Source organism: Prosopis cineraria, unplaced genomic scaffold (genome assembly GCF_029017545.1).
Source record: "Prosopis cineraria cultivar Desert tree isolate PC_DT_omini unplaced genomic scaffold, ASM2901754v1 PC11, whole genome shotgun sequence".
Taxonomy (NCBI): domain Eukaryota; kingdom Viridiplantae; phylum Streptophyta; class Magnoliopsida; order Fabales; family Fabaceae; genus Prosopis; species Prosopis cineraria.
In genome coordinates, this window is record NW_026555342.1 from 8084519 (window position 1) to 8105516 (window position 20998).

Consider the following 20998-nt stretch of genomic DNA (forward strand, 5'->3'; position numbering starts at 1 on the left):
GACGAGGTAGAGGTATATGACGTTCTGAATCAAGAAATTCCAAGTGAATTCAAGCAGGACAGTCGGCAGATCCATCCATCCCCAGCGCACGTGAAAGAATCGTCACATAACCCCGAAACAATGATTAATGATTTGAAAAACAACATTAGCCTCCGTATTCACCTCTGACAAGCCAACGTTTTCGGTGTTATGTGGCCCCCACTTCACCGTTGGCCACACATGCAATGCGCATATGTCTCAATCAGCAGTTTGTCTTGTTGCTTCGCTCATGAATTCAATTCGATACAACCTGTTGTTGGGAGCTAGGTTCAGTAAAGCATAGAAAAACCCCGTGTCAAACACCCCAGATGGAAGTAGCAGAAACAACGTAGGAAGATACCGGACCTTCTGTACAATAGAACAGAGGCTTTTAAGATTCGCGGACGCATCGGACTTTTCAACTCTTCTTGTTCAGAGAGCATCCGTATCGTCGCCTTCTTCTATGCACCCTCAAAACTAGCAGTGAAGTTGAATGAAGATTCCTAGGTTCTCTATCTCCTTGGCTCTTGCTAGAGATTTAAACAAGACACCGCCAAAAACACCACCTCAAGATCAGAAGCACAAAGCAGAGGCAATGGAGAGTACCATGGGCTCGCACAGAAATCAAATGCGAACATCATTTAGCCCGAAGAAAAATTCAATCACACTCCAGAACCTATTTGAGCAGGATAAACCAGCTTTGCCCAACTGCATTGGCGTCGCGTCTTCTCCGAATTCAGGAAACGAAGAGATTCTGTGTGTTATTTCATGCTGCTCCTCTGAGTCAGCCTTCAACGATCCTTCAGGGTCTCCGTCACGGCAAGACTTCAAGCGCCTCCAGCTCGGCAAGCTTCTCCCTATCATCAAGTCATTCAAGAAGCCGCTTCCAACGACAATTCTGGAGCCCCTAGTTTCAATGATCTCTCTCAATCTATTCCGACCACTCCCTCATCGGGCAAATCCCTCCACTGTCGCAGACTGTCCTGACGACGAAGATACCATCTCCGCATTTTCACCCATATGGTCACATCTCGAAATCGTATACGAAATTCTGCTCAGGCTTGTTATGGTCGCAGACCCAGAAGTCCTGAGGGAGTATATAGATCATCCGTTCCTTCTCAAGGTCTTAGCTTTGTTCCAGTCTGAGGATCCAAGGGAACGGGAGAGCTTGAAGAACGTGTACCACAAAATATATTCCAAGTTCACTTGCGAGCGTTCCTTCATCAGGAAATCGATGAGCGACGTCCTGTTGAACTACGCATTCGAGACGGAGAAGCATGCAGGTATAGCAGAGTTGCTGGAGATATGGGGGACAATAATTAATGGATTCACGGTGCCGCTGAAGGAAGAGCACAAGTTGTTCCTGATGAGAGTTCTGATTCCTCTGCACAAGACGAAAGGGCTGCCAATGTACCACAGGCAATTGGCTTATTGTGTGTCACAGTTTGTGCAGAAGGATCCTATGCTCGGAGGGATTGTTGTTAGAGGGATTCTGAGATACTGGCCCGTCACAAACTGCCAGAAGGAGGTTTTGCTGATTGGGCAGTTGGAAGAGCTGGTGGAGAATCTGGAACCTGATCACTATCGAAAGCTGGCTCTGTCCCTATGTGCCCACATCACCAAATGCATCAACAGCTGGAATTCCCAGGTAAATCATCCATCTTTCTCTGATTAGTGATCATCAGATATGGATGGGGTGAAACGTAAATTTGGCGCAGGTAGCAGAGCGAGCGCTGTATGTATGGAACAACGAGCAGTTCGTGAGGATGGCGTCAACGGCGATGGTGGAAGTATTTCCGGTGATAGTACAAGGGATGGAGAATAACCTCAAGTGGCATTGGAGCAAGAGCGTGAGGCAACTGACAGAGAGTGTCAAGTTAATGCTGCAAGAAATGGATCCGGTTCTGTACTCCAAGGGCCTCCAAGACATGAAAGCCAGAGAATTAGAAGCACGCCAACAAGATTTGAAGAGAAAGCAGAGATGGCAGACGATACATGAAATGGCAGCAAGAAAGACTCAGTTCCTCAAGCCACCACAGACTCCCTGCGTCTCCCACCGAAGCAACTGTGTTGGCAATCCTTTTTCCACATTTTGTTAGTAATAATATGATCATATGGGGGTGAATGTGCCAAATTTGCAGACTTGTATTGAATCGGCCTATAATAATGAAGATACCTAGGGAACAAAAATCAAGCGAGCATCCGGCCACCCGAATCCGACCCGACCCGACCTTCTTTTATCGAATCCATTAATCCCATCATGAATATATAAATTAGAGTTGGGAGCATGTCTAACCAAGTAGTTTAAATTATTTTGGTAAAATGAACTACTTCTAAGAATGAAACATCAAATAATCATAAGTCTCACAACTAAAACTTGAAGGGGGAAAAAAAAAAGACAACTAGACAGCTAAGGTCATGTTTGGTTATTAAAAAAAAATAAAATGAAATGAATTGGAAAAATAATAGTAAAAATGAGATGATAAAAAAAATTATTCATAAAGGAAGGGAGTAATTTAATTCATAACGTTAGAAATCATGATTAATAAAATTTTTAGAGGATGTGATGATTTACATTTATAACATAAATTAATAAATTTTATCATACTTACTATAAGAAGGAAGGATAATTTAATTTATTTTTATATTAATTTTTTTAATTTATTCTATTCAATTCTTTTTTAATAACTAAACGTGAACTAAAACACTTATAAGAGAGGGGAGAGAGGGGGAAAAGGAAGGGAGAAGAGAGGGAGGAATCTCTTCCAATCCTCCCAACTTGGAGGGGAGAGCTTGGAAAGAGGGGGAAAGAAAATTTATTAGCCAAACAAGAGGAGGGGTCTATGGCCCATCCAAACAAAATTTCCCTCCCTCCTAACCAAACAGGAGGTTAGGTTAGGCAAATATTTTTTCCCCCACTAAATGCGAGAAAACAGACCAACCAATCACTTACGCGTGATTTTTCTAACTAAATTAACTTCATACATTGCATGCACAAAGATAACTTTTCCTCACAGTTCTCTCTTTTTAGTTTTAGAATCTCTTTGAATATATCATCATTTTTGTGCTAGTGAACGTTGACTGCAGATTTTTATTGAACAAAAATACTTACATCCAAGCACTTAACTTTTTTTTTTTGTCAAATTTTATAATTAAAAAGATATTTTGCATCTTGACGGAGAGAGCATCCAGGACATACCAACAAGAGAAAACTGCACAAATAACTGTTGCCATCTTTTGGTAACATAGTTCTATAAAACATTTGACACGTTTGAGTGTTTATTGCTCCTCAAATCAAAATCCAAATGCTACACTTTTCAAGGCAGCATATGTACCAGATCACCGTTTGAAATATATTTTACAACTTACAACCAATGTAATCATTCAAATACGATGGAGACTACAAAATGTCAAGCTCAGCTCATCCTTGCAAAATCGAAGAATTTAAGACGCAAACCCTATTACTTTTGTAGACTCTCAAGACCTATCAACTAAAATTACTAATCAAACACTGTAATGATCAACACAAGGCTCAAATAAAAATTTTAGCCTTCAAACATACGGACAAAACAATGAATACAGCGCTCAGAGTTTGGAAGACTTCCCCTGTACATCACAGTACGTTTCGCCCGTCAGCAGCAGTTTTTCCCAATGGAAACACGAACTGAGATATTGTAAGCTTTTGAGGAACTACCTCTAATCAACATGCTCAAATGAATTGGATGAAGTATTGATGCCTGCAACTGAAAACTTGGACAGTGTGTATACCCTCGCTTGAAATGAACCGTCACTCCGATCTTGCCGGATAATGCACAATGACTAACAAGGCCCCACGCAGATAGAAACTTCATAAAGTGTAAACTGGTATTCACTGGCAAGTAATGAAGTTAATCTTGAAAATAACCATTATATTTGATATATTGAAAGCTTGTCTTTTACGGGGGGCTCCAAAGCAGACATACACTGGTCCCAGGCTCCATTGCGCAGCATCTAACACAGAACATAATCCTCACCAGTTAGTTCACATAATCAAAACATAGACTAATACAATGTTTGGTAGGTAGAAAAGTGTTTTCTAAAACAGAAATGAGAAATACACCTATCCCATTTTCTTTCTAAATACATTTTTCATTTCCTTTTTAGAAAATAATTTTCCGTGTGCTAAACGTGTAGTAATATATCAAGCAAAAGGAGTGTCTATTGTAAGAAAGGATCAGTTAGTAGCCACCACAGGATCAAAATTAACAGATAAGATTGAAACAAAATTGCAGGATTAAAATCAAGCAGCACGGCTTAAAAATTTCCAGAGTTATCAACTAATTATCCAATTGCCTTAACAAGGAGGATAGATACTTATCATTATTATAAATAGTAGAAATTCATTTATGTGTGCATTCTCGTGTGTGCTTCAGTCATGTTAAATAATTGCTAGATAGACGTGACTGGCAGAGAAGCAATACAAACCTGTTTATATCCATGCAAGACCTGGCAGACTTCATTGTGTAAATCTTCACTCCTTATTTCCTGTAGACATACATCAACAGTCTTTTAGTCACAAAAACCTAAAAGCATCATAATTTCAAGATGATGATGACATGGGATACATACGTGCCAACTAGCAATGGCCTTGCACATATAAACAAGCGAACTTAAACCCCCTGAAGGATTAGCTCTGACCTGAAAACAAATGGAAAGATCCAATCACATGGGCAGTTCACATGTTGCACACTCTTAGTGAATAGGTGCTTACCATAGCACATAGCCCTCTAAAAGCATCCTCTTTCTCTATATCATCCCGTATACTGCCACAAATCATTCAAGGTAAATCAATAAGCAAGATAACTTAATGAAACAGAGTACATCTAAACTATTGCTCATTTTGGAAGTGAAGTTCTCTAAGAGCTTACGCAAGTGATCAACCCCACTCTCCCCTTCTATGTGAGTTTCAAAGTAAAAACACAATTAATACCTTTCACAAGCAATTTTTTTATTCTTTATTTTTGGAGGGGGACAATTACCAGAACTGATATTTGAACATTTTTCTTGGTTATTATTTAAAAAACAAAAGATATTTTTGGGCTAGAAATTTCCTACATTACATTATAATATTATATAAGTGCTATTTTCCAACATAGTTATCAATAATTAAGGACTTAATTAATACTAAGATGATTGATGCCAATATGGGTTGACAAAAATGGTTGAAGGACTAAAACAAGAAGTCCCCACAGGCACGAGTTAGAATCTCCACAAGATCATTCAAAGTGCCTCTTAGCAGCATCCCTCCTTTAGATGCCTGCTAAGCACCCCTGGACTAGCTTTTCCAGCACGTTATTAGCACCCTGCTCAATAGGATAAGGAGTCCCTCCCCTTCTTGCTACTCTTACACTATTTTGGTTGGAGGGGAGCGGAGAGGGGGGGAGAGAGGGAGGAATTGCTCAGGCCCCTCCAGAACATGTGAAGTAATGAAAACATGAACCAAGTCCGATAGGAAGTAACAAAGAAAGAAGAATAAAGGCACAAATTCCTATAAGAATGATTATGATTTTCAACCAATCATTTGTATCATAGATCAGAACAGGGTGCACATCATGATAATGGAAGTAAAAACGGGGGGAAAATAGTATATTTGTAAATCATTAAGCAAAAGTAATAAATGGTCACAATACCAAAGAAAAAAAGTATCAAAAAGCAGTAACATACATTGACAAAGCCATGCACCAAGATTGCATGAAATGTTCCATATGCGGTGATACAAGCTCTGGACATACCCATGCAAGCCTCCCCAGAGTTATTGCACTATTTTCTAGAAGCGACTTGTTGATTCCCTAACAAACAGAACAAACAGCAAGACAATCAGCAATAAAACACGGGTCATAATTGAACTATTGAATTGTGAGATAAGACAGTAACCTCTGCATGCTGAAGAACTGGGACCAGGCATGAAATAACCGTCAAAACAACAGGAGAAATCTCTTGATGAACCTGGAATTGAAATATGGAGTTCTAACAGTCAGAAATGTATATATAACACAATTTTCCTGCATGCTAAAACCAACAGCCATGCACTCATCCATTATTATCCACCGAAGATTAGTTTTGCTAAACTAAAAGCATTATGGGAACCTTTCAATGAACAACAGCCCAAAAGATAGAAATAAGGTTGGGAAATAAGAACGTCCAAAGCCTTAAATTTGGACAATATTTCCATTTTCTCTCTGGACAGCAGGAGATTAATATTATAGGGCATGCCTTTCATTTTAAACCATCTTACATAAACATTCATGAAAGCACGAGATTCCATCAAAGAAGCTAATAGATATATATATATATATAGTTATGGAACGTTATTGACATATTTTTAATACTATCTATAGAAACTACACCAAATAATCTTTACAGTAGTTCAAGCAAAATTACACATGAAACCATTTGAAGCATATGTGAACCCACAGTCCCACAGTGCCAAACAGTTATACCAAGAATGAACAGAATGCAACATTTAACATTGACATACCTTAACTGCTAATTCTCCAATAGCCCAGCACGCATTGTTTGCTACTGAAATAGCTTCCTTTACCTTAGAAATTTCCTGTACAACATGCATGATAAATCAACAAAAGGTTGAATAAATGCAACCCATAAGCTAAAAGTTATACTAGGTACCAACATACCAGCTGCTTCGCAGCAGCCTCAAGAAACTGAGACAAATGAGGGCGCAAATGAATTGGGCACACCTAGGCAGATTACAAAGTAAGTTAGGATACCACCCCCTTTCTCACTTGAGTTCACAAACTGAGATCTAGTTAGTGGCTATGTGAATCAGTATATTCCTTAAGTGGAGGGAATATTCGTTCAACTTACTCTTGCAAGGTCACCAAGTAAAGCAAAGGCACTTTGTCGAACATCAGGAGCCTCATCCACACAACAATGCAGAAGTAGGTCCCTCAAAGAACATTGTGAGACCTGCAGAACAAAAATTATGATTATTTCAACCCTCAAGCAACCATGCAATCCTATTTTTTATTAAAGTCACAGATATCCAGATGCCAGGAAGCATATGAAAAATCAGAGGACATGTAGCATTTCATAACAAGAATTCATGTGACAGTGACAAAGATTACATGTTTGCAATAAGAAAAACGTTTCAAGTAACTATAATTTCAAGGAGACAGATGAAGATTTAACAACCGAATTTCATTATCTCGTCTTAAAAATAAAACTTCAGAGAAGTACCAAACTCTCTATTCCACTGCCAAGACCCTCCACCAGTCCAGAAAGCAGATCAAGAGAGCATACAATAAATTCCTTGTCATACTGAACACCAGCTGCAACAGGATCAACCTGAAATTAAGTATCCAATCAGCTTACTGAAAATGAAATAAAAGCTCAAGTTCAGTCCCCTGATGTGAATATATTACAGGTCAGGTAATTCATTAAAGCAAGCAGCAATATAAAAGGCAAGGGAAACGGAACTTTTAGCTCCAAATACGGAAGCCAAGAAATAAGAATAAAAATAAATAAATGATAGTAAACATGAAAACAGACAAATACTAAGCAAATCTAAAAGACATGGTATTATTTAGACACGACCAATTTCAGGAGTTCATATAAAGGTGTAGCCCCATCATTATCGGTCATTAGCAGAGATAATAAAAGAACTTGCAGCAAATATAATAGCATATTCTTCCAGTAATAAGTTGCTTAAATCACAAATACTGGCTCTGAACTTCCTCATAGAATATGCATGTAAGAACCCAGAATTGACAATAAAATTATGAGTTAAGTATTTCAGGATCAATACAATGAAACCACATTTGATAGGAAGGAAGCCTTTTTAAGGGAGAGGGAGTGGTAAAAAGATGCTGAAATCATGTTTGGTATAAATGGTAAAGAGGAAATACTTAGTATTACTGCTTGGTCTGAACGATTAGCCAAGGGAAGGGGAGAGTAAAATGATTGAAAAGACATAAATGCCCCATGCTTGGCCCAGTTAAAACGGCCCAACTAAAATTTAAAATAAAAAAGAAAGGAAAAAAAAAGTAAGGGGTTTCCTTAGCAGTGGGTCTTCATTGATAGTGCCCTTTACCATGAACATCCCTCATCTGAATGCAACATCAGTGATTAAGCTTCCACTTCCATCATCAAAGACCCTGAATGATGAGGATTTGACAGCCCATTATAAGAGATGTTACGTGACAGAGGTTTGCACGATCTTGCATGTGTTCTCTGCTTCAGTCCCCCAAGGGTTGCTCAGTGGCGATGTCAACAATATGGCCACCTCCAACGGTTCAAAGGTCACTCAACATTCAAGGAAATTCCTTCGCTTGGGGCACCTAGGTCACAAGTTGAGGATGCTAGCTTTTAAAGTGTTCCAGTTCCATGATGGAGATAGGGAAATTAAGGCAAGGGGCAAATCCAAATCAAAATATTGTAGATATGATGAGGATATTTGTCATAAAAATATCCTTCCATGGAAGGTCAAACGTCTCTATTTTTTGAGATGAGTCCCTCTCCCCTAAACATGGAAGTACTTCTAAAAGGATGCCTCCCACCAACCAAACACTAGGAAAGCTATTCCCCCTCACCCTATCCCTTTCTCAAGCTTTATTTCCACCGCACCAAACATGGCACAAAATTCTCCATTTTCAATTATACTTATGGAACATAAAAACAAATTTCTAGGAGGATATATAGCCCAACCTTTTAATCAAATATCCTCCGTCAACACAGAAAATGCTGGTGGGACACCAATTTGATTCAGGTACCAACAAATGTAACATTAGGTAGGGGGGAAAAACAAGAAGAAGTGGTAACAGTTACTACCAAGAAAGCAAATGAAGTTACAGGTTGTATAAGCTAGACCATAGGCAAAAAGTAAAAGGGAGAATTTTTAAAAAGAGATAACATATGAACTTAATTTAAAAGGATTCAGCCAGTCAAAGTAAAGAACCTTTGCAAATTGTTGGGTTTGAATTATATTTACGCATCTTCTAAAAACGGGCTCAGCAAAAGGTGTGAATCCAGTACCCAATGCCTGAAAGAAATTGAATATAATCATTTCATAGCACAAGCAAGAAATCAAGATGTCAGTACAGATGCAGCCCATATAAAGCATTCTGAATAACATAGACAAGTTCCTTCAATTGCATGTATCAACAAAATCAAGAAAATGAAAACCCATTTTCTAACCACAAGTAAAAACTTGCCTAATTTAAAAGCTCCCTGTAAGTTAAGAAGGAACTTTCTATCAACTTTACCAGAAGCCACATGAACATTTTGGCACTGCCAGTTAAAGCATTGTATGACAAAAGGCATCAAAAAGATCAAATGGTTAAACGTAGTATTTAAATTTCCCAGTTAAGACATAGGAATAGGATGCTACTTAACAACACTGAATGCATCACCAAAGCTCTATAACATGAGCAATAACTGTCAAACAATGACAGAGTTGGATACAAGATGCGGAGCAACTGTTGTAACCTGCAAAGTACTACTTCAGCAAGGAAAAATAAGCAGCACATGTGGCAGTTCAATATTCAAATTTCAACTTCATTACGATCAAACTATGCATTGAAACATGTCAGAATTGGGAATTTCTTGATCACGGAGCAACCCAAGGTTGCAACTTGCAAGTATGCCAGTGTAATGATATGGAAATATGTTTATGCATGATAAATGCTTCATAAAGCAAAAATTATCTCAAACCGAAAACAGGATTATATATAAATATATATAATGGAGAGAAACTGAGATGATTACATGAGCTATAGATGTGAAGCATTCCAGCAGCGGAAAAAGATCTTTGTCAGAATTTGGAAGTTGATGCCACTTCTCAATTAGTGGTGGCATCAATATGTCAAGATAAGCAGGCTGTAGAGAGGGAAGAGGTACAGTTAGCACAGTAATGCTTACACAACAAGAGAACAATAAATTTTATAACAATCAATAACACTTGGGAAGAAAAAGACTGTTTTTGGTAAGGGAAGGTTCTCCACAGTATACCATTAAAAATAATGAAATTACCTGATTTAGCTCACTCCCAACAGCCTCTGCTAGAGTTCCAATGGCATCATAAACAATTCTGAGGTTTCTTCTCTAAATTCAGAACAATGAAGCTTAATTAATAATACTCAATCATAGCTTAGATGGGAAGAAGCATAGGGCATACGGCAACAATAAAAGGCAGTCTTCAATCACATATGGTTAAACCCATTTTATAAGGAAAATGAACAAGAAAATCACCTGATACTTCCCAAATGCTATCATAAGGTGCTTTAATATAATGTCCAAACGTGGTGCCAAATCTTCTGCAGCCTCCTGTATAAGCAAATCACATTTCAAATTTATATAAATTGCAATTAAAAGAGGTAATAACTGATTCCCTTCATTGAGGAGTGAAGAACAGAAATTGCAGTCAGAACCTCTTCCAGTGTTGCAAAAGCTGAACAAGCTGCCTCTTGCACACGCTTATTGTCATCCAAAATTCTTCGCAGAAGACCCATAAGAATATTATCAAACTGCTCATAGCCTTTCTGATGCCCAATACCCTGGCACGTGCCATATATAATGTATTCAATCAACAAAATCTTTCAGAACCAGATAAATCTTATACACCAAACTCTTCCATAATTGTCCAACTATCAGCTATAGAACTCGTAATAATCTGGTAAAATTTTCATAATAACAAAGAGGAATGATTGGATATTAAAATAGCATTAGGAAATAGTTTTATCAGTAAGTGTTGCATGGTTAATTGTTGTAATAAGCTGAATAAGCTGTTTTGGTTGGAACGAGAGTGAAAATATAACAACTTCTGTTAATGATAGAAACAGAATAAACTACTGAATAACTGGAGGGATTGGGTTATAATAAATACGCAAGGTGTACTCAGATACAATGTCTTAGTAAAATCTATTTTTCCACTCGATATTCCTCTTCCATGTAATATTCTAGTACCAAAGCCATCTCAAGCCCCATGGCGCCAGAGACTTGTGCTTCTAGCTGCAATGGCTTAATTGACTCGTGCACGACTCAAACAAAACACGAATGACATTGGTGATCTCAAGCAGTCCATTTCTCACTTTGAAGCTTCCCTTGACAATCTTGTGACGAGATTCACAATTCTTCCTCAGAATGGCCACCACAACAGTAGCGAGCACGTCTGCAGGTCTTCTTCCCACATTAATGACAAGCAGTTGCTACCTCAATTTTGATCTTTTAGGCAACCACAACCACTACATGGCGTAACAAAGCATAGTTGTGTTGACTTCCCCAAGTTTGATGGTACTGACTTGAGGGCGGTCCTATCATTGCTGCAAATTGTTTGCCACCAATGAGACCCCACCAAAGCAACATGATTGCCTGCTATACATCTAGTTAGAGAAGAAAGCATTGAAGTGGCACCTCAACTAAATGAAAAACAAACACAAGACAAGCGTGATGTGGTCCCAAGTCATGATGCTTCTTCAAGAGGACCTTGAGGATAACTTCTTCACGTGGTCGAGAACTTAGATCCCAACATGGATCATGATAAGGTGGTGGGCACAATCAACTCTGTAGGGGTCGAGACAGATGTTCTACTCTAAAGGTGCTAGTCTCATCAAGCAGCAAAGAGTTTTGCTTTTGATGCAAACATTGCTAAAAGATTCCACTCACTTATGCAAGGAGGGCCTGGCATGTGCGTTGTTGTTGCCAGGGGTCATCATGTGCCGATGACAAAGTTCTGAGAACCTTACTTAGTCCATCACCAATTACAATTTCTCAAATGATTTTCTAGTCATGGATTTGGTAGGCCTTGATCTCATCTTGGGAGGTCCAATGGCTTAAGAAGCATGGGTGAATATGGATATGCAATATCACTTTCTGGCCTTCCATTTTGAGAATCAATATTTTCAACTATATGGCATGGATCACAATCATGGGGCCTCCTGAAGACCATCTTCATTGTGCTGACTTGCTTCTTGCTTAGTATATTTTCTTCATCCATGCCTCCCTTACTGATGTTCACATCATGTTCTCTGATACAAAGATTGACCCCTTGACATCGAAAGAGCAGCAACTCCAAGATGTGCTTGACTCTTTCAAGGATGTATTTGAGGAACCCAAAAGCCTCCCTCTATCTTAGGCATTAGATCACCAAATTCGTCTTAAGCACAATCAACCAATTAGCTACAAGCCCTATTGCTACAGTCGCCTACAAATAGATGAGATAAAATGCCAAATTCACCATATGCCACAAGAAAGTATCATTCGTGAGTCATAGCCCTTTTGCAACCCTAATAGTGCTTGCTCAAAAGAAGGATGGCTCTTGGCACTTCTACATTGACTACAAGAAGCTCAATGAGGACACCATTAAGGACAAGTTTCCAATTCCAACGCCACATATTTTTCTAAGCTGGACCTACAAGCTAGTTATCATCAAATACATATGAAGACTGATGATATTTACACGACAGCTTTTTGCACTCATGCTAGCCTCTACGAATTTTTGGTGATGCCCTTTAAGCTCACAAATGCTCAAGCTACATTCCAAGGCTTAATGAATTTTTAGAGCTTATCTTCACATGTTTATCCTTGTATTTTTTGACAATATTTTGGTCTACAGTGCAAATAGGACATCACATTTGCAGCATCTGATTCAAAACTCTAGAGCTTCTCGGGAGCACAAATTATTTGCTAAAGCTGCCAAGTGCACCTTCACTGCCACACAGGTGAATTACTCAGGACATTTGATTTCGGCCAAAGAGGTGGCAGTTGATCCCAGCAAAATCTCTGCAGTATCTTCTTGGCATATCCCCACATCATTGCGTGCTCCCCAAGGGTTTCTCAGCCTTACAGGCTACTACCAATGCTTTATTAAGGGTTGTGGTAATATCTGTATACCTTTGACAGATTTATTGATGAAAAATTAGCCTTTCAAATGGTCTGATGAAGCAAATACAGCCTTTTCTCCACTCAAGACAGCCATGATATCTACCCTCATCCTTGACCTTCCCACCTTTGCAGACAAATTTGTGATCGGAGCTGACGCTTCAAATACATGATTAGAGGGCTGTTCTCTCCCAAACTGGTCACCCCCTTGCACATGCCAGCAAACCCCTCAGTCCTAGGAAGCAATCTCTGTCTACTGACAAACACGAGTTGATGACCATAATTTTTATTGGTAACTAGGAACCATGTAATTAAGATTTTTATTAGTAAATACTAATTAAGATATTTATAACTAAATACTAATTGGAGAAGATTAGAAACTTCTAATTATTTAGTCATACGGATTGTTTTATTGATTCAGATTTAGTTTTGCTGTTTTGCTTAGCAAAGGAAAGTTTGATCACCGTGTACTTTGATTTCTTAGGCTATCATTTGGGAAATAAAGCTACTACTGAGTCACTTATTTATTGAGTTCTTCCTCTCCAATTTTCCCTATCTCTCTCCTAAGATCCATCTAACCTCCCTGTACATGATTTGGTTTGGGTATACATTAAGACGACTTTGCAGATGCTATTAATTTTATATAAATTTATGTATATTCAATAATACCACGGTACATAAGGAGATATATCCTTCAATACATGCAAGTGATGGAACAAAAATGCATGCATACCTGAACAATAAATTTGCTAAAACGGGAGAGCGTCCAGCATGAAATGCTTCGTATCAAAGGAAATTTATCATCGAGAAGAGGGATGAGAAATGCCACAATCTACAAATGCAGAATGACTAATGATTTAACATTATGAATTACTGAATGAGCAAATGGAGTAACAATGAAGATTGTGAAGTAAAAAGGAAACAAAAAAAAAAAAACAACCATACGAGCATAAAAGAAAAAAGTAGATGATATCGCTAGAATGTTAATGCATTAATATCACATGTTGCAACTAATATAGTAAATATAACACACCTTTATTAACTTCAAATCAATTTAAGCTTTATACTTAATCACACAAGAACTGAGAATACCTCCTGCAAATTAGGATAAAGACCATTAATGCAACCTTCACCTATGGCCCCAAGAGCCAAGACAGCAGCTTCCCTTTCCTTCCAAGCATCATCACCAGTGGTTAACAACTTGGTCTGCACATAATCTTAGAAATTAAGACATCCTAGAAATGGAATATCTTACCCATTTTGAATCATATAAAAGTGTGAATCTAGAAGCAACTTGTTGAAAGGCTCAGAACAAGTCAACCTATGCACTCTTAAGTTTTCCCCCCCCCCCCTTTTTTGAGCAAAACTATAAACTCTTAAGGTTAGCCAACGGCAAAATCGAAGTTATTGCCGTAAATGCCTCATATTTATTTTGGTCCATTATCATTAACACTACACATACCATGCCTTTTTTAAAAATTGGGGAGGACCAGTTTGCCAGGAACTTACTCCCTGGGCAATATGATAGTTCAAACCTTGCACTCATAAATGACCACAAGTAGGTCAATTACCTGAACAATAGGCATCAATGTTGGAAGAATTTCATCTCCAAACACATTTGAGAGAATATCTAGAGCAGCTGCACTGCATTTCCGTAAATTCCATGTGTTGACAACATCATCATCCTGAGTCGAAAAACAACAAAAACAGAAATTGAATTTACATCATGAAAGCAATTTTCCTATGATCTTGTTATGTGAACTCTAATCAGCAGAATCAAATACAGAAGTAACTTGAATAAGCAATCACAAGAGCAAATATGTAGTGGCATACATCATCTTCTATATCATCCGATCCATGGAGTCTTGACACATGAAATCGAGGTTTAAGATCCTGCATCACAAGACATATAAATTATTGAAGTTATTAAATCGATTATCTGAAACCAAGAAAGCTCAGCCACTCAACCCCAAAGAAAAAATTCAAACCTGATCTCGATCAGGTAGGGAACCATCTTCCTGCAACAAATTATGCAAAACGGAATAAATACATGTAAAATATAATAACAAGGCTTGATTGAAGTAACCTATACATTATTAAGTTAAACAGGAGAAAACCTCAGCTTCCACAAGTGATTCATCATCATCTGCGTAAACCATGTTTGACAACAATACCTACAAATATGCAACAGCCATGGTTGGAAAATTAAAATTCTCTCTACTTATATAAAAGAAAATAAGTATAACCAGAATTACAGGAATAAGACGGGGCAAAAACTCCCTCAAGTTTTCTGGAGGTAGTTGAGCATCACAATAAGCAGACCTGCAAGCATAATTACAATTTTTTTCTTTACAAAGATGATTTGTTGGATGGAAAAGCTCCTTGTGGGCAAAACAAGTAGACAGAATTTCAGAACTGCTTTAAATTTAAAATACACAACTCTTTTTTTCTGGTGAAAGAAATATACAACTTTTGTATTTGCATGAACATGATAATCATAGCAACAGGAAATTGATGACCAGTACACTGTCAGAATAAGGGGGGCCAAATTATGCAAACCTCATTCCTTATTGAACTACAGTCCCAGACATAAGTTTCAGATTAAAGAATCTGCAGTTGGAGTATTTAACAGGTTTGTTATTGGAATTGCTTGGACATGTTAGAAAAAATCTCCAGCTTGTTACAACAGCAGAACCAGGTACGAAAGTGATTTGAAATAAGAACAGACTAAGGATGATATTGAAAAATATAGTCCTGCCTCCACCCCCACCCCACCCCCACAAAAAGAACTGCACATAAATTGAATAAGAAGTCCCCGGTGTTCACACTATTCTCTCCTAAAATAGTACCAAAATTCACAGGCTTCAAGAGCAACTTCCTCATCTTTGTCCTTGTTGACTTGTAGCATGTATTCAATTACGTTCCTCAGATGTGGCTGCATTATAGTTAACAATTGAATCAGAGAAGCAAATTAGAGACCAAAGGAAAATAGACAAATATTATGAGAAAAAGAGTAGCAAAGGGAAAGAATAAGCAGGATTCAGCAATTTAATGGGCTGTATATAACCAATTAATGAATTGAAATTATAATGAACCTGGACAAGATTCCCACCTCTAAGAAAGACGGGCAGACTTCAATTAGCTGAACGAATGCTGCACAAACCTAGTCATCAGTGAAAACCAGAAGGATGGATTCAATATTGATCATTATCTCATAATAGCATCCCATAGCCAAGTCTACTGTTCAACCATCACAATGACACAACCAATTAGTAGCAGTTTCTTCAACCATGAATGAACCAGAAAATCTTTTTAGTCATTTTACTCAGGTTCAATTCAGTGTTCCACAAAACACCAAACAGAATGTTTACTGGTGCAACCAAATGTTTAAGTTGCTCAATAGACTTGGCCAGAAACCTATTCCTATAGTGTTAGCTTTGTAAACCATGACCTTACCAAGCAAAAATAGCATGTCTTTAACAAAAAAGTAAAAATAAAAAAGGAAAATTAATCATTTGATTCCAATAATTTTGACTTAATTAAAACTCAGTCCTTTAACTTTAACTCAACACAATTTGATCTTTATAGTTTTGACTTGATTGAAACTCAATTTCTAAACTTTAACTTAGCTCAACACAATCCCTAGAGTTTTGACCATTTAAAATGTTAGTCCTTGTATGTTAGAAAATAAAAGTATAAGGATTAAAGTTATTTCTGAAAGCTTAGGAACTAATGTTTTAAATGGCTAAAACTATAAAACCTAAATTACATTGAATTATTAGGGATTGAGCTTTAACTGAGTCAAAACTGCAGGGACTAAGTTAGACTAAGTTAAAGTTTAAAGACTAAGTTACAACCAAATCGATACTGCATAGGGATTAAAAGATTAATTTTCCCAAATAAAAATAAAAAATGTGAAGTGAAACATCCAGTCCTCTAACAGTAACAATTAGTATTAGCCAAAAGAGAATGCAGCTTTCACATAAAAATGTTGTTTCCCAATAACAAGCAGTGAGAACTCTAGAAGACTAACAAAGAACCAAATTACCGACCATCACAAGCTCCCCAAAATTTTAAAAACAAAAAAAAAGTAAGAAATGTCAAGAGTCTAATCTTGACTCTCAATCTTTTCAATGACAATATTGCTTGGAAAAAAATCAAAAATTGAGGAAACACAAAGGTGAGGCCAAAGAGGAAGGCCTAATTTAAAATAATTTTCTTAATAAGACAAGTGCTTACCAATTTCCTCACTTCTGCAGCAGGGTCATTTGCAAGAATAAACAACCCCTGAAGATATTGATCCATGGATGCATACAACGCCTATCGAATAGGAGCTTAGATTATCACTAACAATTCCAAACAATAATATTACAACCCAAGAACCAAGGTGATGGATTCTGAGCATGTACTTACAGAAGGCATCAACATGATGTACTGATTTACAGAACCCAATGAGAGCTTTCTTAATGAAGAATGAGGCGACTGGAAAAACTGAAATAAAATAGAAATAATCACATCAAGAAATAGTTGGAGGATACATTTCAAAAAAGGAAGTGCATGATAACTATATTAAAAGAAATGTGCATATTACCCGAAATAATCTGGGCAGAAATATGTTGATAGGCCGTTCTGCTAACCCAGGAATGTCTGAATCAAGTACTTGGGGAATATCCTCACAGATCTGAGGTGCATAGTAATGAAGGGACCGTAAAAGAGAGGTTGTGAACCATAAGAGTACAAGTTACTGAGGTCAGAACATCTTCAACCAGTTAAGAATACAGTGCATAGAAAACAAACAGGAAGCCTTAGCTTATAAGCCCAGCCCCTTAATAGGTAAAATAGGGAACTAAAAAAATAATCTTAGAAGCCCAGCCCGGCCTTAGAGATTTAGGCAGATGGTAAGAGCTATTTCTATTTTCAAAATACTATTTAGGCTATTAGTTTTTTTTTTTTTTAAGGTTTTGGTGAACACAAAAGGAACAAAAGAAAAAGAAAGAGGGCCAAAAAAACAGCAAATCACAAGGGACCATAGGCGCACACACTTTTAGAGTTTTTAAAGTTAATTAGTCAACTTTTTATTTTTGACATATGGCTAAAATAATTATTTTAAACGTACATTCATATTATTATGAATTAAGACTAAAAGAATATTATGCTTTAGTGATATTAATGACTTAATTAGTGCGTTTTGTAATTATTCTCTTGACTTTATAGTTATTATGTTTGAATAGACAATTCGTACATTAAATGCTATTCCAAATTTGTATTTGTCTACTTTGTTTGTTCAGCACATTTTCCCACACGACATCTCCGTGCTTCACTCCAGCATTTTCAAGCAACTCATACCTTAAGGCATTTAGTGTTCTAGTACCTTAAGGGCACCATTTGCCTTACACTATTCAGATTTTTGGTAAACTTCAAGCATGGCTGCATAGCTTCAAGTTGATAAAAGTTAAAGGTTTTGGCAGGAGTAAAAAGGGCAGTTATTTATAAAAAGGGGAAAATTTATATGCTTATGTCTTATATATTTTAGGTACTTATTTTCAATTAAATCAAGATATGTGTATCATTTATAGATTATTTACTCTATAATAAATTCTTGTTGTTAATATTAATAATACATCAAAATCTACTTGTTTTCATTTGATTAGATAAAAGTATATCAAGTATATAAGGCTAAGTATATAAGTCTTGCCCTTATAAAATTGCGCTTCTATTTTTAGGTGTTGTTCGGTTGGAAGAGGAAAACTTAGATTTTGAAGCAAGAACCTCTACCCTCCAACTTGCTTTGTCACAGAATTCTTTCTAAGGCTTTGCTTTGATTCTTAGTTCAAGCTTTCTTAGAAAACCCCTGGTATTTTAATAGATTAATCAAGCAGGATGTCCAATAATCATACACCAGCATATGAATCTAGGCAGAATTAAGGAATACAATAGAAAGAAAATCATTGAAATATCAATTGCTACCGCATGAAACAGGGGAAAAAATAAATTAAAGTAGTTAGGACAGGTCACTAGCTTTAGAGGCTGGCTCTCTTTCCAGAATTACCTTCAGATGATTTTCATACCCCTTCCTCAGGTCCAGGCTTCATGTTATTCCCCTCCAACAGCCCTTTTCACTTTCTACACACCCACTCAAACTTCCTAGTTCAGAGTTACTAGACCTTAATTTGTTTCCAATTCCCTTCGGCACTGCACCCCTTTTGGCATTTCTAGAGTATACCAATGTGTCAGCTGCTGGATTACTACTCTCAGGCCAACTTTTCCTCTCTCTTTTTTTTTTATATTTTGGGTATTTAGTTTTCAAAAGTCACATCACACCCCCAACTAATCCCAGTCTTGTTCTTTATCACCTTATTTCTTCAATTATAGGTCTTGGTAGCAGTAGAAATAGTAGGCCATCACTTTCCTACAAGGTATATCCTTCGTAAATATACAGAGGGTGCGGAGAGTACTTTTACATAAATGCAGCAATTGTTTGGACTTTATAATTTTTGCCGCCCTCCACAAGGAAGATATTTTCTTCTCTTTCTCCTTTTTCTTTTCTTTTATTCAAAAACCAAAATGCTAAGTTCCCTTCCCTGTGTAGAGCTCCAAAGGGAAACCCAGTAGCTCCAAACAGATTTTGTTAGAGCCAAGTAATGACATCAAACAGTATGTACTGATTAAAACCATTATTCCACAGAATAGATCTCTTACAAAGAACCGTTGTTATACAAGAACAGAATCCTTACGTTCAGGGAAAAAAAAATACTACATCTCCAAAAGCAGAACATACCTTGGATAGAGCATCCATAGCACCTTCCATGTGATTTAGATCATTACTGTCCAAGAAATTTACAAGAGCTTGCAACAACTCCGGCCACCCCAAAACTCCTCCTAGCTGAACCACAACACTAATAATAGTTCCCACCGTAGACCTGATGTGCCTGTCTGGCGCTCCAAGACACGGCAGCAACTCTGATTTCACATATTGCTGGTATGCAGGAAGCATAGATTTATACGTGGTTTTTAGGTTATTCTTCAGAAATAAGCCTGCAGCCTGCCGAATCTCAACTGACTGTCCCTGTTCAAAGCCAAATTTTCAAAGCAGCATAATTATTAACCCAAAGTCAAGAGCTTCATCAGCACGTAGATCCCAGATACATGCACTGGTACGCAATGTATCGATTAAAAATTTAATGAGCAAGATCAAACTTTAGATTTCCAAATGCAAATAGTCACACAAAGATATCTGCAGGCAATGCGATGGAGAATATACATTTGAAAAATTTTAGTACATTTGAGAAACATTCGTCCATTGAGGATGATATCTAGAACATGTTGGCAGATGTAAAATGAGGAAAATGACTAATGCCACTGACAAAAATAATGAACCCCCCCGTTTCATGAAAGAAGAAGGTATCCTTATAAAGCCAAAAATAGGAAAGACATATGCTTGTTATTGAAACAACTACTAAATCCACTGCAGGAGGGGGCAAAGTGGCAATTGGTGATTACCTCAGCACGTGCAAGTATAAAAGCGAGATAATTGTTGAAATCAGGCAACTGAGAGTAGTGCTGTAGTTGCTGCCAAATCTGAGACTTGTCAGCAGATGAAGGAGAAATCTGCTGCTCCAACAATCCACAGATCTCCTTGAAGCCCTCTTCTTGGGGCTGCCACGCAGCAGTCGCCGCCATAATTAGCGGATTCCGACAATGGAAAGACTTGAAATTCCGCTGAATTTAAGAGAGCAAGGGGTGCGAGGGATTTTGGGGGGCAGAGGAGAGAGAAGAAGAGGACGAGGCTTTTTAAATAAAATAAAATAACAGCGATTCCTGCCCGGTGGCCGACTCTCCCCTATTTGGGTTTCTCGACTTCTCGTCTACAGGGTTGACAACTTGACATGTCCATGGAGGTCGGACTTTTAAACCTTGTCTTTTCCGAATCAATTCAAAAATCAATTCTCAACCGAGGGAGGCCCATATCCATTACCTTTCAGTACTTGATTACTTTTTACGTTCGTATGCATTTAACGAACATATTTTCCAATACACAAGTCACTGCTCACCATCACTATCTTTTTTGGCACCCGAGGAGAAGTTCACAATTTACACACTTCCGCCT

At 37.6% G+C, this 20998-nt stretch overlaps 2 protein-coding genes across 4 annotated transcripts; one reads left to right on the forward strand and one right to left on the reverse strand.

Moving 5' to 3' along the window:
* The first annotated feature begins 53 nt into the window (after positions 1-53).
* LOC129285331 (serine/threonine protein phosphatase 2A 57 kDa regulatory subunit B' alpha isoform-like) lies at positions 54-2276 on the forward strand. Its single transcript, XM_054920966.1, has 2 exons — positions 54-1666; positions 1737-2276. The coding sequence occupies exons 1-2, from the start codon at positions 512-514 to the stop codon at positions 2115-2117; spliced, it is 1536 nt and encodes a 511-aa protein (XP_054776941.1). The 5' UTR covers positions 54-511; the 3' UTR covers positions 2118-2276.
* A 991-nt stretch (positions 2277-3267) lies between these two features.
* On the reverse strand, positions 3268-20969 carry LOC129285220 (transportin-1). 3 transcript variants are annotated; one of them, XR_008587114.1, is made up of 30 exons: positions 20392-20965; positions 19670-19957; positions 17483-17572; positions 17305-17382; positions 17131-17211; positions 16004-16054; positions 15741-15826; positions 15147-15213; positions 15009-15065; positions 14880-14909; positions 14725-14784; positions 14463-14576; positions 13984-14097; positions 13625-13723; positions 10443-10568; positions 10264-10338; positions 10045-10116; positions 9781-9891; positions 8972-9055; positions 7255-7362; positions 6883-6984; positions 6693-6755; positions 6536-6610; positions 5932-6003; positions 5722-5846; positions 4769-4820; positions 4627-4695; positions 4483-4542; positions 3713-4008; positions 3268-3624 (listed from the first exon to the last, which is right to left on the reverse strand). XR_008587114.1 is itself a non-coding variant. In XM_054920800.1 (29 exons), exons 1-29 carry the CDS (start codon positions 20569-20571, stop codon positions 3925-3927), a joined length of 2673 nt encoding a protein of 890 aa, XP_054776775.1. In that variant the 5' UTR covers positions 20572-20965; the 3' UTR covers positions 3268-3924. The 3 variants fall into 3 exon arrangements, 1 of the variants encoding a protein (XP_054776775.1); XM_054920800.1 differs by having other exon boundaries at positions 3268-4008; XR_008587115.1 differs by lacking the exons at positions 3268-3624; positions 4627-4695 and having other exon boundaries at positions 3865-4008; positions 4696-4820; positions 20392-20969.
* Between the last annotated feature and the right edge of the window lie 29 nt (positions 20970-20998).